We start from the raw sequence: 20,201 nt of genomic DNA on the forward strand, positions 1-20,201 counted from the left end.
CTCCTCCAGGGAGAGAGAAAAATGACGCGGCTGAAGCTAATTTGGAAAATCTTATCAGAATATTGGAAATGAAATAATGTAAATTTCCACTCATTTACAAATTTGAAACCAATTAAACCATTCATTTATGCTATCAAAATGTATTTCCCATGGAAACGGCAACAGTGGGCGGCCAGGCTGTCACAGGTTTTATCAGGCACTTCTCCGAAGAACCAACAAAAGGTGGGTATCAACGACCTGAAAGGCCTGATTAGAACTATTGATTTTTTGTACAGAATTTTCAGCCTGATCTCAAACTCATTTGTCACAGAATAATTGGTTATAATGAACAGCACAAGTCAAACTCTCTGACCTTGAACTCGTGCACTCCCCTCGGAATCAAAATGCTGCCAATTGCAGTGTTGGAATATTAATGGTATATAAGGAATGCCTTTCTACGTGGCCCCAAACCATTCTCTAAGTCTATCAAAAAAACCTTTGAAAGAGTCCAGTAACTTTCAAAAAAACCATCTAATGAGAAAAGCTAATTAAAAGGTAAGCATCTATTAAAAATTGTAATAATTTTCTTTAAAAACGTAGTAGATATCCTCATCCACAGGTCGTTCAGTTCACAAAAGAATGTAATAGGATTTAATCTAGAGATCAGCTATTAACAAATAAACCTTAAGAATTTAGGAAATAAGACCAAAATGCAGTGGAAGACTCCGCTGGTAGCCCCAGAGCCCCGTGCACTTGACCTACAGGACACAGAGTTCAGGCCTTCATCATTTCAGAAGCGACTCTGACCACCTCGGCTACCTAACTGCCATGCCTAGGAGGGACTGGAAGGGGCAATCCTGCAGGCGGATGAGGGCTGCACGGGACGGGGTGGGAAGTCCACAGTGTTCCACGCGCACGGGCACAGCATTCGAGGGGCGGACGGCTGGGGGGACAGGAGCAGGCCAGAGGGCCCGCCGTCTCAAACACAGGAGCAGCCACTTGGATGTGTCCCCAAACAATCCAGAAGGAGTTAAAATATGTTTGAGAGTATAGGCAGATATAGTCCTGAACAGAACTGTCTTTTATTATATTACAGATTGGGTGAATGCAAGAAAATAAACCACATTTATCTAAGCAAAATAAACGGAAGACTTTTTTAAAAAAAGGTAAAAAATTTTACTCCTGGTCCCATTCTATGTGCACAGAAAATTGATAGCAATCAAATGAAGCCATTCAACTTACACAATGGCTACCTGCAAGTCCCAGTTCACGCACGAAGCCCACCTGGTCCTGCAGAAGATGCTACGGGACCCTGCGTAAACCAGCCGCTAGGGAAGAAACAGCCAGACGTGGCTAGAGGTCTGCCTCAAAGGCCACTTCTGTCGTTTTATTTAGCCATTGTCACCATACTATAAAAGCAAAGTGTATGTGACTTAATTTTTCTGGACCAAATCAGTTTACATATATACAAGTTAGGAGCTAGCTATGTAAACCAAAACCGGATAAAATTTTTAGCAAAGATTTCCTTTTTATAAACTACCCCAATCCAGTCTGTAAACCTACATTATTTTTTCAAATACTGATTTTAAAACCAAGCCACCCTTCTTCTGATAAGATCTTATTAAACGGTAACAGGATATTTTGACTTTATATTTATGTTTCTCATTTAGTAACAGCGAAACCGCTATCTCAGTTTATCAGAAGAAAATCTGACCACTTACCCCTCCCCACTGCAAATTTCACTGAGTGATAAAGATAAGACTGTGCTAACTGGTTTTGACATGATTAGGAAAATATGACTTGCCTCTGCTTTTATCTAAGGAAACTCTTCGTGCCCTTGCTTTTTTATCACGTTAAGTTAATCACGCATGATGCTAACCTATGCCAGTCTATGTAACTTTTATCAAGACCCCGTCCCAGGCACATAAACACAACAGTGAAAGAAACTGAGACTTGTAATTCGTGCAGTGACTGCCGCAGGGTCCTAATGCTGGACGGTGGGTCATTCCGACGGCCTGTCTCTCGCCTCCTGCACTAGATGCCTGTGTTTGGTCAGAACCTGTTCCACAGACACTGCCCACCTTCTGTACCTGCATTTCTAGGGAACAGACCAAGACTGAATCTCAGTGGCACAGAGCATTAGACAAGCATATCCATTTCTTTTCTAGGAGACCAGTGGCCTCAACAGGTTTGTCCCAGCTACAGATTTTACTAGTACTTAACAAGAGGCCAAAAGTAAATGAAGATGCAAATAAGATCTCAAATGGAAACCACGTAACATGCTGACTTGCATTTATTCTCCACATTTTCACCTATTTAAAAATCATCAATAACGTGTATATATACATATATATATATAACAAAACCACCCCACCCCCAAAATCTTATTTAAAGGCCAAAAGCAAAAGTTGTCCTATCATCTTGTTGTGTATAGTATAAAACAAAAAAAAAAACTCACAGACACCAAACAGTATAAACCAGGGATCCGCTAACTGCAGCCCGTGGGCCAAATCTGGCCCGACACTTGCCTCTATCATAAAGACGGACTGGAACAGAGCCTTGCCGGTTGACGTACGAACTGTCTACAATTGCTTCTGCACTGAAACAGCAGAGCGGAGCAAATGCCAGAGACATTTTGGACTACAAAGCCTAAAATACTTATCTGGGCCACCTACAGAAAAGTTTGCGAGCCCCAGAATGCACAGAGTCTACGGTGTACGACTATAACTGTGCAAACGTATTTTCAAAGTCTCACGTTGTAAACCACTGAGAGTAAAAGTGTATCTCACGTGAACACGGCTGTTGGGTTAAAAGAAGGACCCAGCTGGAAAAAGTGAGAAGATTCGGTGAACAACTCGCTGGATCAGAGTGAACTAAGAGGTACAACCTGAATACAAGGCTTCTTGTTTGAGGCCAAATACTATTTTTTAATTAAAAAAAAAAAAAAAGCATTCCTACCTCTGGTTCTGCCTTTGCGTCTTCTTTAGGCTGAACCCCGGGGCTCGCCGGCTTGCCCTTGACCTCCGCCTTCGCCTGTGCGCTCCTGGACCCCGTGCCAGGCCTCGGGGGTGGTGACGTGCTGGTCGTAGGCTTTACCTGAGCTGCAGGTGTGGAGGAGCAGCGACTGCTACTCATCTCTATGACGTGCGATGGTGCTATTGGCAATTCACGCAAATTACTATTCCTTGGAGCCGTCGGCTGCATCTGCTGCATCGGCCGTTTGCTTACATTCTGAGAAGCCGTGTTCTAGCACGAGAAGAAAGAAATCTGAATTACGACAGGAAACCTGGGAGAAGGAAGGTAAAAGGCACATGGAATAAAGAGGTGAAAATCATTCTAATCAGCACATGACTTCTCTTGCCGCCAGTCAAGGCTTCCGTCAGGCATGACGGTCCCTGCTCTGCGCGGAGCGCACCCGGCCGTCGAGGATGGGGCTGGCAGAGGGACTGCGCCGGCCCGCACGGGCTCTGTTTTATGGGGCTCACACCAGGGACCGCAGCTGTGTTGGGGCCTGAGTCTGGGGACTGACCTTTCTCACAGAAAGGACGGAGCCGACACACGACTCCGTGTGCACGAGGAGTGGGCACCGCCACCTTTACTGGGTCCTAAATTTAAGCACGAAAAGAATGAAGCACTAAGTCGGTGGCCGAAGAACACTCACTCCTGAGAAGACAGAAGTGCCCACGGGCTCCCCCAGAAAGCAAACTCCTGGTCGTGTTCGTCCTCGGGGCTCTGGAAAGACCCGACCCCTGGAGTCTGTGGACACGTGAGACGGCGGGGGCCTCGGCTGAGACCGCCCGACAGGTACAGGCACCGGGTTGGGCAAGCAGTCTGCCCAGGTCACAGGCCACCCCTCAGCCTGGGTCTGGAAGTCCTTTCCTAGTTCTTATGTCATTGTAGTCTCAATGTGACTTGAAAAAAGAGAAGATGCTGAGACGAGGAGATTTGAGATCGAAAGTAGCTAAGTGACGTGCTCGAAGCTCAAGGTCACACGGAACAGTACGAAAAGGAAAAACACCCAACTCTCTCTCACCTTACGGCCTCGACCCCCAGCCATTGGGCTGTTTACGGAGAGCTAGCTATCCAGTGGAAGACAGGCTGCGACAATGACCACTGCCGTTTACCTTTAAGGCACACATGCTGACGGGCCCGCGAGCGAGCTGCCCTCCCGCCATCAAGCGCAAGCTCCACGAGCAGCGCCCAGCAGCGGAGGACCGCCATCCACCCCTCCTGAACTCATCTGCTTGCTGACTCAGAGCCCGAGACAGAGATAACCTGTGCATGAAACACAAGCCACCGGCAAATGGTAGTGACTGTCACTGGAAAGTATTTTCTAAATTATGTGTCTATTAACTAATGACGTCGTCACTATAGGAATATCTAGATATACAAAAGTAAGATGCTAAAGTAAGTAATGTAAATACAGCCTTCCAGGCACAGAAGAGAAGCTATTAATTTCTGTAGTCAAGAAAACCAACGTTCTAAGCGGCTGTAAACACGCACTCACGGCAGGAAGCGCACGAGCTCCGTGAGTGAAATCAGAGCCGGAAGCTGCTCCGGCTCCCGAGCTCTGCCCCTACCGTGCTGACACCTGCAAGACATCGCCGGAAGATGGCCGGAGCCCGGTGGACACTTACGTGCCTCAGCCCCTGGCGCTGGGGGCACTGCATCCGACTGCCGCTGGGCGGGGGCTGGGCCGCCTGCAGGTGCGGCCGGAACTGGGGCTGAGACAGGGGCATCAGAGGCGGCGGCGGGGCGGCCAGGTGGTGGTGCTGGTGTGGCTGTGGCGGTGGCGGCGGCTGGTGCTGCGGCGGCGGCTGCAGCGGGGGCTGGAGCGGGGGCTGCTGCGGCGGCTGCGGCTGGGGCTGGTGCGGAGGGGGCAGCGGGGGGTGCAGGGGCCCCTTCCGTGCCAGAGGAGACAGAGATGCCAGTTATAAACTACTAGTTACGTCCCGATTCAGCCACTTTCTTACACCCAACAGCAAAAACAAACTTGAAGTGGCACAATTTCACTTTACATGTGCTGATGAAGGTGATACTACGTTAGCCCAAGTCCTTCTCCTCCCGAAATTCCAGGAACTTGTCCTCAGCAAGTCCCCAAGGGTGCCAGAATGGCCTCCAGGACGCTGCCTGCAGCACCATTCCCGACACCGAGGCGTGGACGGCAAAGCGCGTGCAGAAGCGTCAGCCCAAGACGCAGCCTGCACGGCTCGTTCACACGACCTTGGGGACGGCAACTCAGGGACAGGGAGGATCACGCCGTCGGTGAGCGGGGGGAGCACACAGACCAGGAGGCTGCACTGAAGAGGCCCGAGAGCCCACGCCCACCGGCAGGGACCGCCTAAGGGGCCGGCTTACTCAGCGTCCTCTTTAAATACCCGTTGGTTCTCGGACATAAATGTGTGGTCGCTGTGTGGTTTTCAGCAAAAGAAGAACAGAAAACCGTTCTACCCTATTCTACTGTACACCCTAAACAATCGCCGTCTTCCTCTTTCCACGTTAGATACAAACCGCACGTTTACCTAGCTCCTAAAACGGTGACTCGTGTATACCAGTGTCATCTCTTTTAACAGTGAATTTCAAGTGCAGGAACAACCTCACAGATATCACGGCAGCCCGTGAGACACGGCCCACCAGCAGAGGGCACGCCATTCTTTCTAATAAGGAGGGGAAGACCGGCCACCCTGCGTCCTCTCTGCAACGACCCCTCCCCCCATGTACTGCGGAAGCAGAATCCCATAAAGGACTTTGTCTCCACTGGAAACCTTTTATGATTCTTCCAGCGATGAGCAACCTTATTATCAAAACATGTCCTGATTGTATTAGCGGCGTGTCCTTTTAAAAATCTGAATACTGAATCTCATTTCCCAAAGAGTGACAACCACTTTTTCCATTTCTCCTATGATTAAACAGATAAATGACACAGTCAAAAAAGTTCTCTTTAACAAACTACATTTAACACCTGCTTTCTTAAATAATCCTCACATCTTCACAGACCAGCCCGAGTGTGACGCTTCGTTTTATGAACGGCCGGGTCCCAGGCGGGGGGCACAGCCCCGCATACCTGCAGGTTAGGCTGGTGCGTGGGCAGGAACGGCTGTCCCGGGCCGGGCAGGAAAGGCTGGCGAGGAGGGATGAAAGGCCGCGTGGCCGCTGCGCCTGGCTGGCTGAAGTGAAGAATGCCCACTGGACCCGGCGGCTGGAGGGTGGGCCTCCCGGGCCGCTCTCTGGGGAACACCGGCTGCTGTCCTTGCTGGTTGAACGCTGGTCCGGGCTGAGTGAACGGTAAGGGACTGGGCGTGGGCACGGGGTGACTGCTGCTAAGAAGTGTGGGAGGAGGGGGCGGGGGAGGAGGGCTCCGCTGCTCCAGAAAGAGATGGCTCGGGAACCTCGGCTCACCTGGAACAGAAGAGCAGCCGACGTCACCTCTGGTTACACGGAACGCGCGGCTCACGGAAAAGCGCTTTAGGCGCCATCTCCCCGCAGACCAAAATTACGTGGTGCCAGGGTGCGAATGTTGGAGAAAAATTCTAGATTTTGCCTCTTATTTTCTCGATTGCTTTGTTAGTCTTTGTCTATAAATGATTCCCTCCTTTACATGAGATCTGCACATTTCAGATACCAATCATGTCCAATTTTGGCATCTGAAATGACAGGCATACATGCCATCGTACAAAAATCTGACACTTAACAAAACCTGCTGGGCGCTAAGTTCGGTTTACAGCATCCACGGGTTCAGGCGCACCGCGCGGTACAGCTCTGCCCCATTCCCCTGCGCCCCCCTCACCTCCTAGGAAGAACGGGTCCCGTTCCTGGGGAGGCGGTGGGGCTCTCCACTGGTCCTGGAGAGGAAGTCGAGGGGGCTGGCTGAAATTGTTGGGAACAGGTCCAGGGGTGTGCTGCGGGAATTCTGGAGGGCCCTAAAGAACGAAAGGGAAACAGGATGAAAGGGAGGAAAATAATTTGTAATCCAGAAGTGTATGCACGGTTCCAGGTTTTCCTCTGAAAACATCAAGTAGCAGCTCATGTAGCTCCCGCTCCCTGACATATGCAACTACGTGGTACAAAATAAGCGACTCCGCCATGATGAAACAGCCAGACATCAAAACGCAGCGTCTGAAAACTATTAGTCTTTCGACGTTCCTGACATTCACCTTCTCAAACATGCTATCCTTTCCTACGACCATAAGCTATAGCTATGAAGCTGCTTTGCTTCAAAAGAATAGAAATAGAATTTATACCGTGGAAAAATCAGCACTCTGACAAAACAGGAAAATGCAAAATAGTTAAGAAACCATATTACGAAGAAATATTACACAACTGGATTTCTTTGGAAAAAATATTCTGAACTCTTTATTAAAGCTTAACATTTTTGATAACTATATACTACTAGTAGTATGTATACAAACAAATTATTTTTCAGTTGGCCTTTTCAAGAATTCGCAGATTTTAAAAAACATCGTATTCGCTTAAGAAAGCCTCACATTTTATGAGGCATATGAATAAAGAAGTCCTCACAATTTTTTTCACTTTTCCAGAAAATTCATTAACTATACACATCATCAAAACAATTTTCATTTAATAACACCTTGCTCTTTCAAACTCAGCCAGCATTTCTCAACTTCTAAAACTCACACTCCTTCCTCATAAACTTAAAATTCTAATGCCTTTTCTGCCATTTTATTACTACATGACATCACTCCGTAGCACTGAAACGCTCCTGCCAACTACACCTGCACCTCTTCTCTCTTCAAAGGTCTGCTCTGCCCATGGCATTTCAGGAATGACACAGAATGGACACCGCAAACCTCTCAGACACACGGCTACATGACGACAAGGAAATTATGTTTAAACACAAATACTAGATCTTTATAAAAACACAGACATTTGATCCTTATTGAAACATATGAAACACAAAGGCCCCAGGCTTCAATTCGTATAGTCTTTTGTCTATTACTTCAGGTGAAATCAAGAAAATTCTCACCTTTCCCACGTCTGACATTCGGGAATGTCACTTCTCACTTCTAGATAAAGACATCGGTTAAGATACTACCAAAGCAGTAAGTGTCAGTGACTGAGAAAGGTAAGCTTTATAACGAGCATGCGTGCGGCATACAATCACACTGAATCAGAAAGCTCCTCTACTCCTAATAAGTGTGTACGTTTTACAGCGTTCACTTGAGACTTAACTGATGTGACGCTGCGATACAGATATTCTTCAGTACTTAACGCTTCTGCTACGATGCTGACGTGCTAGAGGACACCTCCGCTGCATGAGACGGCCCTGCACTGTCACTCGTCATGGGTGCGCTGGGGCTCCCGTGGGTCTGCCTTCTTTCCTCCACTGCCACACCCTTTCATTTTAAAAATATTATTTTGTTTAAATTCAGTGAAATATGAAGTGTGCATCTGTGTGTGTGTTTCACCAGGGAACTTAAATAGAACATTAATAAAGTATTTAATTATAAAATACAGCATTAACATTCTATTTTTAGTTTTATATATCTTTTTCTCACATATTACATATATTTCACAAAATGTGTTCTAAAATCATCTTCGAAACTCTCTGAATGATGATAAATTAGCAATCGAGGTCCTGTTATTATGTCAAAGAACTGTTTAAACCACTTTTCTTGGAGTGGCACGAAAAATAATGTTAAAAATTGCCTGCCCTCTCTAGTTCGCAGCAAGGTTTAACTAGTCACATCACCTCCAATTCATGCAATTTGTTTACACAAATCAGCAATGTTCACCCTCGATAAAACCCATTTTCAGTTAAACAGCTCATTTCCTTAAACCACTTCGATATATACTTGACTGGCCCTCTTCGGGGGTTAGAGACACCAGGAAAGAGTTTCAAACAGAGCGCTACAGAAAGGAGAGATAAGATTCATTAAAATAATTTACATCGAGAAATGCAAAACCCACAAATCGAAACTATGCTACCAAGACACTGAGAAGGGACAGCACCACGGCCCGAAACAAGCTTCTGATGTCAAAGGTACAAGAAAATGTTTTAAACATGAAAAACAGCTCTTTTTCATGGCGCTTTAGCTCATGAGTTAGTAAAATAGTAACTCCTACCCGGAGACAAAACATTTTCCACCGCCGAAGTGTGGTAAGTGACGCCTCTCTTCACACGCTGAGCTGTGGCCCTTATGGGCAGATGTGCGCCAGCCTGCAGGGACAGCCTGATACAGGTTTGGGGGTGCGCCTCGGCAAGCCCAGGTACAGAAGTGGTCCATCGGCAGGAGTGCTGCCGTGGGGACAGTCCGAGGGGACTGGCCGGAGGGCCTCAAGCCCAGACCAAGCCCCGGCCAAGCCCCGGGACGCTGGGTCCCTCCCTGCTCTTGGACCATGCGAGCTGAAAGACCGCTCTCGCCGCATCCGGTCGGATTTTTCCTTCAGAAAACAGGAGCGCTATGCCCACCCGAGCAGAGGCGGGAGGCACGACGCTGCCAGCCAGCAGCTGCATCGGTCTCCACCGCCGAAGGACCTGGGAGTTTGCTCACAATCAGAAGACGCGTGGCAGCGGCTCCTGACTTCCATGGCCTGACCGACAAACACGCTGTCTTCATTATTCAACACAAGAAGCCCCGCACCGGGCTCACAGAGCACTGGAGAGCTCTCCGTGTGTTCTGAAATCTGTCGTTACTTATAAATTCCACGACTGCGGTTCAGTGCGGTCACGTGGCTGCTGCCCCGGGCCCATCCTCACCCCGCCCCCCATGGGGTAGTTCCTTTCCAGCCCCCCCACCTCACCGCCCGCGACGGGCTGTCTCATTACAGACGAAAAGCCCGCGACGGGCTGTCTCGTAACAGACGAGGCCGAGTGTAACTGGAAGGGCGGCCCGGCTCCCCACTGGAAGCAGAAGGCCTGCCGAGCTGTGATCCGACTCTGCCGCGGGCTGAGATCGGGCCGGGCACTCTCTCCTTAACCCCCCTCCGCCTCTTCCCAAAGGCAGGAGCTGCCGAGTTACGAGAACGGACTCAAAGGCAGACTGATGTGCTCTGTTTGCAATAAAAACTCCAGCTGTCTGAGAACGAGGTCCATGACTTCTTGAGTTTCTAAGCACTTTCGGATTTCCTGGGAATGATTTTAAATATTCGTAACTTGTGAAGACACTTCTTTTGGTATTAAACTGAAAATACATTGGGATGGCGCACCTTACCCCCTTTGGAATTTAACACCGTGGTTTTCTTCTCTTCCCCAAACCGACTTTTCTTTGACCAATTATCCGTGCGCTGTCTAAGCACAAACACACGGGCATTCAAAGGTTGGCATTACATAACCGAGTCTTCCTTCAGCAGTAACATTTAACCAGAACTTTACTCGACATCCAGGTGACGCTCTACCCGCAAGGCATTCTCTGACGGGACGTGAGGAAGAGGCTCGGCCCCGGGCCGTGGGCTCTCTCGGCCCGTGTCTCCAGCCCTCCCACGCTCTCGCGCAGCCTGGAGCACGTGCCTGGACCCCTCTGGGCCTCGGTTCCCCGTCTGGCAAAGAGGGGTGATGGGGTAGTGCCTACCTCATGGAGGACAGTGAAAGAGCACGCGTGAAGTACTTAGGACAGTCCCCAGCAAATGAAGGCGCTAGCACTTTTCAGCATGTTTTTGCAGACAGCGTTCCACCACAGACTGACATATAGCTTCTGACGACTGCACGTTTCTTTATAAAGTGGAAGACAAACCAGCAGATCCCCTTCCTACATTCTCATTCTGAGTTCAAACCGGAAAGCCTTCACAGGCGAAGTGCCACCGAGTCCTAGAACTCTACCTCCTAAGTCTCACTCAGCTCCATTCCCACGTCTCTCTGCCCTTCGATCACAGGTCCATGAGGGCTGAGACCCTGTCTGCTTTATTCACCAAGGTATTTCCACGCACAGCACAGAGCCTGGGACACAGATGCTTATCCTTGTTTAATGGATGAATGAACTGCCCACTAACAGCAAGGGGATCCCAGGCCCACAGCAAATCTAGAAGAGAACCCCCCACGTTAAACAGCGGGCTGCCCACAGAGCGCCGATGGTCAGTGAACGGCTGGATGCTTCGGGAAGGGATGAAAGGTCAGAACAGACTGACGAGACACTGAGCGAGGAGCCTGTCTTGGGCTGAGCAGGCCGGGGACACACTGAGGGCACTAGGACGAAGGAGGAGCCGAGATGGACAGCCGCTCTGCCTCCGCTGCAGAACTGAGACCATTTTTCTCGCACCGGGATGACTGACTACAACCAGACAGGCGGCGAGCTGAACACGGCAGCGTCGTCCTCACCCAGCGACCATCTCCCCGTGTCTGGAGAAAGGCGTTCTTTGAAAAGCGAAAGCGGAGCCTGTGGGCGCACGTCCCACACTGCCATCCTGGAGCGCGGCCCGGGCTGCAGGTCGAACTGTGGCACTCACAGAAACTTGAGTAAAAAGAGAAACGCTCTGTTCTACACAAAAGGCAGTGCCCGGCAGTAACGTTCACCCAACGTACGGTATCACCACGGTGTTTTCACAGGATCGAACCTGAAAGTAAATACAGGTTCAAGCCCTTAAAACTATTCTCCATGAGCCAGAACACGCTCAAGGAAAAATAGAATAGGTATAAGTCTGCATAATGGTGAACTTTATCATGCCAACCATGTAACACGATACAGGTACAGCTGGATATCTATAAATAAAATAAATATATAAAGCTATTTATAAAATGTAAAAATATGTACATTTTATTTTATAAAAATGTTATAACATAAAAACATAAGGTCATTATACACACGGATATCTACATCCAAATTTGCCCAAGTTCTAGAAAATGTCTTTGTCCCTAAGGGAGGGAGTCAACAGGGAAAAGTGAGCGGGAGTACCGTGTCGGTCCCAGGGCCACGGGCTGAGAAAACCGGACGCTTTGTGGCACTGTGTGGCTTTAGGTAAGCGCGAGCCGCCTCCCTCCCCGACCAGGACAGACCGGGCTGGGCTCACCCAGTCTGGGCCCGTCTGTCCCCGAGCTCTGGCGAGGCCACATCCCCCAGGCAGTCCTACAAGGAATGTGACCGTGCGGCCAAGTTCCGGCAGATGGGACGGGAGCAGAGGTGATCTGGGCCAGTGCCAGCCCTGGCCAAGCAAAACTGACCTCACGGACTGCACGTCTGAGGGCCAGGGCCGGAGCCGGACAGTGACAGACTAAACAGGAGCCAGTCTGCACCGCCAGTCGCGGGGACTCAGGGCGGCCGTCAGCCCATAACACTCCAGAGCCGGACACTCTGCGGCCGGCACCGCCGCATGCGCAGCTGCAAATCCGCCCTGGCAAACAGCGCCGCCCTGCCCGGCCTCACAGGCCCGCGCACGCCAGGGCGGATGGCCGGAGGCGTGCCTCGTGCTCAGGACCTCCGGGCCCTGCTGTCGAGCTGGCTGCACCTGGCGCGTTCCACCCCTTCCCACCCCGTACCCTGCATGCCCTCGCCCATCCTGCACTCCCCCATCCCTGCCCCCGGCCTCTGCAGCGAGGTGCTCTGCTGTCGCCGTCCCATGAGCAGCTGCTGTGTCACAGAAACCTTGGCGTGGGCACACGTCCGCACACCTCCAGGACTGCTGTGCTGCCCGCTGTTTGCCCAGGCAGTGACCGCAGGGGCTGCCTTTCCAGTCCCTCGGCCGTCCCAATGATTCACTATCGCACACGTGCTCCACGTGCGGACATCCCATGGCTGGCCGGAACTGGCTAAAGAGACTAGCGGCTCCCAGCTGACCCACCTGGGAGCGTCCGACGGGGGAGGCAGGGCCAGAGGGGCCACTGACAGCCTGGCGAGAAGTGGCTGACTCAGCTGAGTCAGACAGGAAACGTCTGGCTCTGCAAGGTGGCTCAGGAGAGTAAGAATGAAAAAGAGGGCCACTGCGGGCGCAACCGCGAACCCTAAGTGCCATCGGCAAGGTGTGGCAGCCTGGGCCGGCCGGGTGGAGGGCAGCGGGTGCCAGGGAAGATTCTGGCAGGTCCCACACAGACTCCAAAGAGGCTGAACACAGGCTGAGCTATAGAGATGAGGGGGCGGCCCTGGGAGAGACAGAGTTAATGGTCGACCCAGCTAATGCCGCCAGGAAGCCCATTTCAGGACAACAAATGCCGGCACAGCGTCCGGCAGTAACGGGATTAGGAAAAAGGGCAGACGACCCGAGACATTCTCAGAGGGAAAGCCAGCGACTGGCAGACGGAACAAAGCAGACAACACCTCCTGCTGGCCACAGGGAGACGTGCAGGCCCACCGGGGCCTCTGCCTCCACGGACGACAAAGCTCGAGAGCGTGAATTTTTAAGCTTTAAGATCCTGAAAGCTGCTTCCTGGCTGTTACCGGTATTGCCTTTTTGAAACAGAAAAAAATTTAAGTATCAGGTACCATTAAGCTCACAGCACCATCTTTCCTCACTGCTTTCTACTTCATTTTGGACACAGATGTCACTGTCTTTTTCTCTATTTACACAACTTAAATTTGGGCCACATGGAACAGACCTTAATCCCTTCCCTAGTATAAAGTCCCTCTTCTTCCTTAGTGACCGAAGGACAACAACTGAGCCCAGCCAAAAACTCCAAATCCCAGCTCGTACCCAGGGTGGCCCTGTGACTAGGTTCTGGCTGACAGTCTCCCAGCCGGCACTGCGGAATGGAACCGACTCCGCTGCACTAGGCCTCTGCCCCGTCCCGCTTCTGCCTGGAATTCGGCAGAAAAAACTTGCGTCCTGATAACATCAGAGAGTAGCTACACCAACCCAGAACTTACTCATTTTTACATAAAAAATAAAACACTTGGTTTTTAAAGTCACCTTAACTGAGTTTTCTGTTACATGCAGCCTCTTTCACGTCCTGATTGACAAAAGCCAAGTACAACAAATCCTTCATAAACACAGTGGCAAGAAACAGGCAGAACAAATAACTTCCTGTAAAGGATGAAGAAACTCAGGTTTATAGAGTTATAAGCGAATTATCCAACGTTACGCTGTCAATAAAGAACTCAAGACACAAACGACATTTTCAGATTCGGTTTATAAAGTTCTCTTTCCACCACGGCCACTGATCTGCTGCCACCAGCCTGCCTTCAAGTGACGCCAAAGCCACGGCTCAAGTCTGGCGCACACAAAGAGGTCCTCTTGATGGGCCATTCGCTTAACAGCCCGTCACGCAGGGTGTACGGAGCAGCGATTCCCCATCCCAAATGGTCACCAAATGGGAACCATTCGAAAACAGTCACTGTGTTCTGAACGCAGCACCAGAACTTTTAGCGCTATTATAATCTACCTTTTGAAAGAAAAGGCTACCTTAATCCTTTCAAATAACTGCCATTTTGCTTTTCTTTATATCCCTTTAAAAAGCCAAGGTATCTTATCGTTCTCTTTCGTTTAATTCTCATACAAAGTGTACTTTCACTTTTTTGCATCTCTGGTTAATTGCAGGATGTTATCTATATTAATCCCATTCAGGAAGAACTGATAACTTCGCTTAGAAAAAAACAGATGAAAACTTTGCATAAATTGCTTAGCACAAAGTTAATCGTATAATGCAAAGAATAAAGAGGCTCTAACAGCTATTATACGACTTATCAGCTTCCCTAAAAGGGTCAGTTGCTATATTTTAATAAGACTAATTAAATACCTTAACAATGTCATTGAAACTTCATGAATCTTTCAATAAATTACAACCTTCCTCTACATGTTTTCATTTCTTAATCTCACTTAAAATGCAAAGAACTATATAAGAAACCAAGAGACACTTAAGAAGGCCTCTCAGTTAATTCTGATTAAATGGGTTAAGTGAAAAGAATAAAGACTCCAGTGACCCCTGACAATTAAAATTATAGCCCTTTATCACAGCGCTAATCCTCTTATTCAGTACTTTCCACAGATGCCTTTTTCTTTCAGGTTGTACTTCATACATCTTCTCAGAAGGTCCTTTTACATCTGCAGACACGTTCTGACACTGAAGCAGCAGACACCAGTGCCAGGATTCATACGGGGCGGGGGGCGAGTGGGGGGGGGCTTGACTGCACTGACGCCAAGATGTCAGTGGTCCAAGCACCGACACTAGAGAACGCACTGAGTTAAAAACGCCTCCTCAGTACGAATACTGCTTCTGATGAACCAACTAAAGACTCTTTATTTACCTCATTTCATAAAATGAAAGCGCTTTATTCCTGCACCTCGCCCCCACCCAATGACAGGACCTACTGTGGCAAACTTTTCCACTTCAGCACTTAGTGATGGTCAAAATCTTATGTCACTAGGATTCAACTTACTAGATCCAATGACTTTTATCCAGCTTGCTGAGGTGTATGTTGATTTCAGAGAGGAAGAGAGAGGTACGGCATGCTTTAAGACTCAAGACTGCCCGGGTTCCGATCCTACTCCTGCACCCAGTTATGTGAACTTCATGATTTAGCCTTTCCGAGACTCAGTTTCCCCATCTGTACAATGGACAAAATGATACCTGCATGTGCTGAACACCAGCCCTGAGCGAAAGCTGGATGCAACGATCGCTCAGTTTTTCTCACTGCAATTCCTCTAACACAGTTCGTGCCCTAGGAAGACTGGACATCCTCATTCAGAAAAGGACTGATTAAACAAGGAAGCCAGTATCAGCTCCATCGACCGAAAGCACAGTCTGCTTGTTTTAAAATTCGCATCTGTGAAGACACCGACCACAGAACCCAGAGTCCCCCTCCTAGCTACACACTAACGCCCACGTACAAATGTCTACGGCAACGTGACTTCTCACAGCCGAAGACAAGAAACAGTCCCACAGTGCAACCGGGGAATGGACGAACGGGTACATCCATACGACAGAATAAGGATTACCAATAAGAAAGACACCACTGACAGGTGCCGCCGCGTAGACGAGTGCGTCCCGGACGCGCCGCGCTGAGGGAAACAGCGAGCTGAGAGCGAAGCGTGCCATGCCGCTGCACGTCTGACGCGATTCCAGGAACAGGGTGGGGAAGGGCCTGACGACGCAGGGGAGCACGAGAAGTCTGGGATGACAGCACTGTCCCTATCGTAACCGTGGTGACTCCGCAACTGAATGCACGTTAAACTTCACAGACTTGTACATCAAAAGCACTACATTTTTAAAATTAAAAAAATTCTCGTCTTTTGGAAGAAGTGTTCTCAGGCACTTTATAATAAAATAAGGCCCCTTCCAAAGTTATCTTAAAAATGTATCTAAACAGAACTGTGGGTCTTCAAAGACTCCCGGAAAAATAAATATTTTTAAAAAACTGGTGTGTTTCGCAGGATGCATCACTAGAAACAGGCCGGAAATCTTCTTGGCACAGACAGGAGTTCGAAGACCTTGAAACTTTTATGTTCTCGTGCTCATTTCACGGGTTGAGTTATTAAATAACGGATGGGCAACTTGTACTCAGAGGTGAGTCTACTACACACGGCATTGTAGGTACCTGGGCGGTGGCGGGGATCTGGGAAAGGGTTTCATTTCAATGTAACAGTTTTACTTAGCCAAACGTTAAACAAATTGGCTTATCACACACTTTCACAGTGTGACTATTATTGTATAAGAAAACTGATTTACGTACAGCTTCCTAGAGTTATTAGCGTGTATCCCCACCTACCCTCGCTGTACCCAGCACACGCAATGTACGCCGGCAGGACCGCAATCCAGTGGACGGGGTATGCACCTTATAACCACCATGTTTAATAGCTGGTACCACAGTGTTTAGCTGCTCCTGCTGCAGATGGGAATTCACTGATATGATTAAATTTGATGGTATGATAATGTATGGTAATCATAATTAATCAGAAACCCACCAGCAAATGGAGGATGTTGGGTATTATGTCACCCGCATTTTAAACTGCATTCTCTCCCAGCGAGCCTGACAATATGTGACAGCTAGAAGGGTCTCGTCCCACATTCGCCTGCTACTACTCATAGATAGATCTGATAGGAGAAAATGCCCATCTTCCCTTCCCTGCCTTAAGTGCTAATAATTACAAGGCATTGCAGGCAAATAGTATAAACGAGAAGGGTTCGAACGAAAGACTTTTTTCATAGATGGAATAAAGTCTGGATTCACATCTGCAAAGGCTATAATCAGAAAGAAATGTAATTTGATGCAGCAGTCTCATCAAACATGATTTGCATGAAACGCCATATAAAACACATTCAGTAACTGTCAATCACCACCACCTGATACCAGGCACCCCGTCACATGGAGACAGAATGCAGTCAGGCCTACCTGCGAGGCGCTGTGACCGCACAGCGAACGCAAATGAAAATCTCATTTACGTGGGTCCACTTAGTAATGTAATTGCTAAGAAGACTGGTTTATACTTAAAAGTACCGTCTTTTTTTTTTTTTTTTTAACATTTTTTCGTTTTAATTTAAACAAAGATCACTAAGAATTATTTGGCAAACTACATGGTACTTCACTCGCTACCCCGGAAATATCAGCATTGACCCAACACACCAACGCAGAATGAATGACTGCGTAGGTTTTAAACTACCCTCCGTGAAGGACCTTTACGACACGAGGGACTCGGCAGCTATGACCATACTTCAAAACGGCAACCACTGACGCCAAAAACAGATGAGGTCCGCAGACCCTCAAAGCAACACCTCACAATGAAATATCACTCATCAACATTTTAGTGTTATTTTACTTTTTTAAAGTGAGTAAACTTTAAAAATAAACATCTCTTTGAGTACAAATACTAACTGAAAAATATACTCATAGATAAGGATTGTGTATTAACGGTAGAAACATCAAAGGTGCCTCTGTGGAAAGAGAAACCTATCAGACTACTTAACATGTAAACAAGACATCTGGAATTAAAAACAGAATTCAGACAGACAAAAATAAAAGCTTACTCGCATAGAGTATACACTAGCCTTCCCATCCCTCCTGCCCTACAAAAACAAACAACAAAAAACTGTTCTGTGGATCCCATTCAAAGGTCCTGACTTGAAGGAAAGTGGACCAGGGACTGGTGCGTGGCTCAATGGCAAGACTGAATGGGACAAAAAGGAGCTGACGTGGCAGGAAGAACAGTCCCTTAGACAGCACCTCGAACTCCTAAGGAACAGGCTCACTTCCTGTGCCAATCAGCTCTTGTAAGTACTCACCACCTTAAGCACCGAAATAAAATTCCATCCGGCAGATTTATATTCTGATATGAAAATGAATATGGAAAAGATGCATTCTGATATACTATCGATTGAAATGTATTTCCAAAAAAGAGATTCGTAACTCTGATTTGCAGAAACCAAACCAAAGTCGCCCTGGGAATAACAGTCTGAGTGACAAGAAACTCTGAAGGCAGCACTACCGGCTGTATCCATGGCGGAGCTCCAGTACGTGACTCTGACTCGTAGACGGTGCCTAGATTGTAAAGCGCCTCACAGAGCTCCGGAGGCCAGGGCGCAGGGGACGGAAGCTCACCTGGCCGGACGCATACGCCAACGCAGCCAAAGCAGCGACGGCTCAATGCCAAGAGCTAAAGCAGCAGTTTCTAAAATGATCAAAATAAGGACCCTTTTCTTGAGTTTGACATTTAAATAGTTGTTTTAAAACCTGTTTATTCAATTCTTTAAATGGAGTTCATTAACAGGCTATTAAAACATTTGTTTTGCTATATTAACTATAGCCCAGAATACCATATTTTGGCCTAAGATTTCAATTTTTAAGCTAATTTTAAACAATTCTATGAAAACCAGTGTCTCATATTTGGTGGCTTAGAATTCTGTGATTTTTAATTGAAGTACTGAAGACATCATCATTTAGCACAATTTCTAGGCATACTAGTTCTAAATTAAGAATCTCTCAAGTCTTCATAAAACTGTCAAACAAAATGGACTATCACGAAAGTGAAGTTTGTCAGTGTTGGGAAGAGAAGCGGTACCTTCACATGAACACCAACTGTACCCCAATCCCTTTGAAAGCGGGAAGTCTAGAGGCCCCTGTGTCTGTCCGCCCTTTCTGCTCTCTAGTCAGCGGGGGAGAGCTGAATTCCTGTAGCGTTAAATGCAAACTCACATTCGCACCCTTGAAAACGACAAAAAGTAAAAAAATAATATGTGCCCTTCCCCACGTTACCCATATTATGGAGCTCCTGATAAGCGGCAAGGTCAGCCGATACCACATTCCATGTACACTCACTCGACTAGCGTCGATCTGTACCCTCTGGGCCCGAGGCCCAGGCCTAGGGTGGCTCCACTGGGCACAGCGTGACGGGGACGCCACAGAAGTTCAGCACAGCCCGAGCCAGGCACTCACGCGGTGCGCAGCATGGCGCTGGCGGCGAGAGCGATGCGAGTCACCGACGGGCTCAGGCCGGGGGGAGGCGAGATCACAGTCGACGTCGCCCGCTCGTGCCCAGCAGGTGCCTGCAATTTGCACGCTGTGTGTGCCACGCAGGCACGGCGACTCACACGCGCCCTGCGACGAACCCGCAGCGAGGTTCCCCACCCGAACGCTTGTTCCTTTCACAAAGCAAAATTCAGCTGAACACTGACTGTACGCCTGTCCCTGCTGCAAAGTACCAGGCCCGCAGGGCACTCCGCCAGCGGCCAGAGAGCTCCGGCTTTCAGCCACCACGATCCTGTCTTCTCTGGTTCTGCAATTTTACTCAGGGGAAACTGGCTCAAGGACTCAAACTGGGCTTCACGTAACCGCGTCTGGGTCACCTGATGGTTCAGGTACTAGCTCCGCGCAGAGCACTCGGCCTGAAGGAAAACTCACGGGATGTTCACCGTATTATGTGTACGTTAACAGCAACTGAGTTTCATCTAGTCGTAGAGAAGGAAAAAAGAATCCTACTCAAAAAAAAACATGGCCCAAGTAAAGCACCGGATGGCCTAGAATTAATCCCCCTTCTAAAAATATTCTGATAGACTTTTAAAAACATAATACTGCTACTGTATTTTTAAAAAATTGATTCCATGTCTATTTCCTCCAAAGGAGACTGATTATAGAATTAGAGCACTGCATTATATCTATCTATATATTACATATTATTATATGTTATATATCTAATATTATATATTATATATCTAATATTATATATCAGATATCTATATATTATACAGAATTAGAGAACGCATTTCCAAGTTCACTGTAGCTTCAGCTTAAGATCTAGCATTTGAGACCTTAAAAAAGACACATGTTAAATAGCAGTAAATAAGAGCAAAAAAAGTATTTCTCAAATGATATCACCCATGTGACTAATTTCTAGCCCAACTGTTTCCTATC

General features: G+C 48.1%; 1 protein-coding gene across 1 annotated transcript in view; it reads right to left on the reverse strand.

Moving 5' to 3' along the window:
- Nucleotides 1–20,201, reverse strand: part of RBM33 (RNA binding motif protein 33) — a 94,334-nt gene that overhangs the window by 29,607 nt on the left and 44,526 nt on the right. The window contains 4 exon segments of the mRNA XM_025044919.1: nt 2,938–3,225; nt 4,617–4,880; nt 6,044–6,378; nt 6,767–6,899. Coding sequence (XP_024900687.1) covers nt 2,938–3,225; nt 4,617–4,880; nt 6,044–6,378; nt 6,767–6,899 — 1,020 coding nt within the window.

This window comes from Pteropus alecto, unplaced genomic scaffold, assembly GCF_000325575.1.
Source record: "Pteropus alecto unplaced genomic scaffold, ASM32557v1 scaffold320, whole genome shotgun sequence".
NCBI lineage: Eukaryota > Metazoa > Chordata > Mammalia > Chiroptera > Pteropodidae > Pteropus > Pteropus alecto.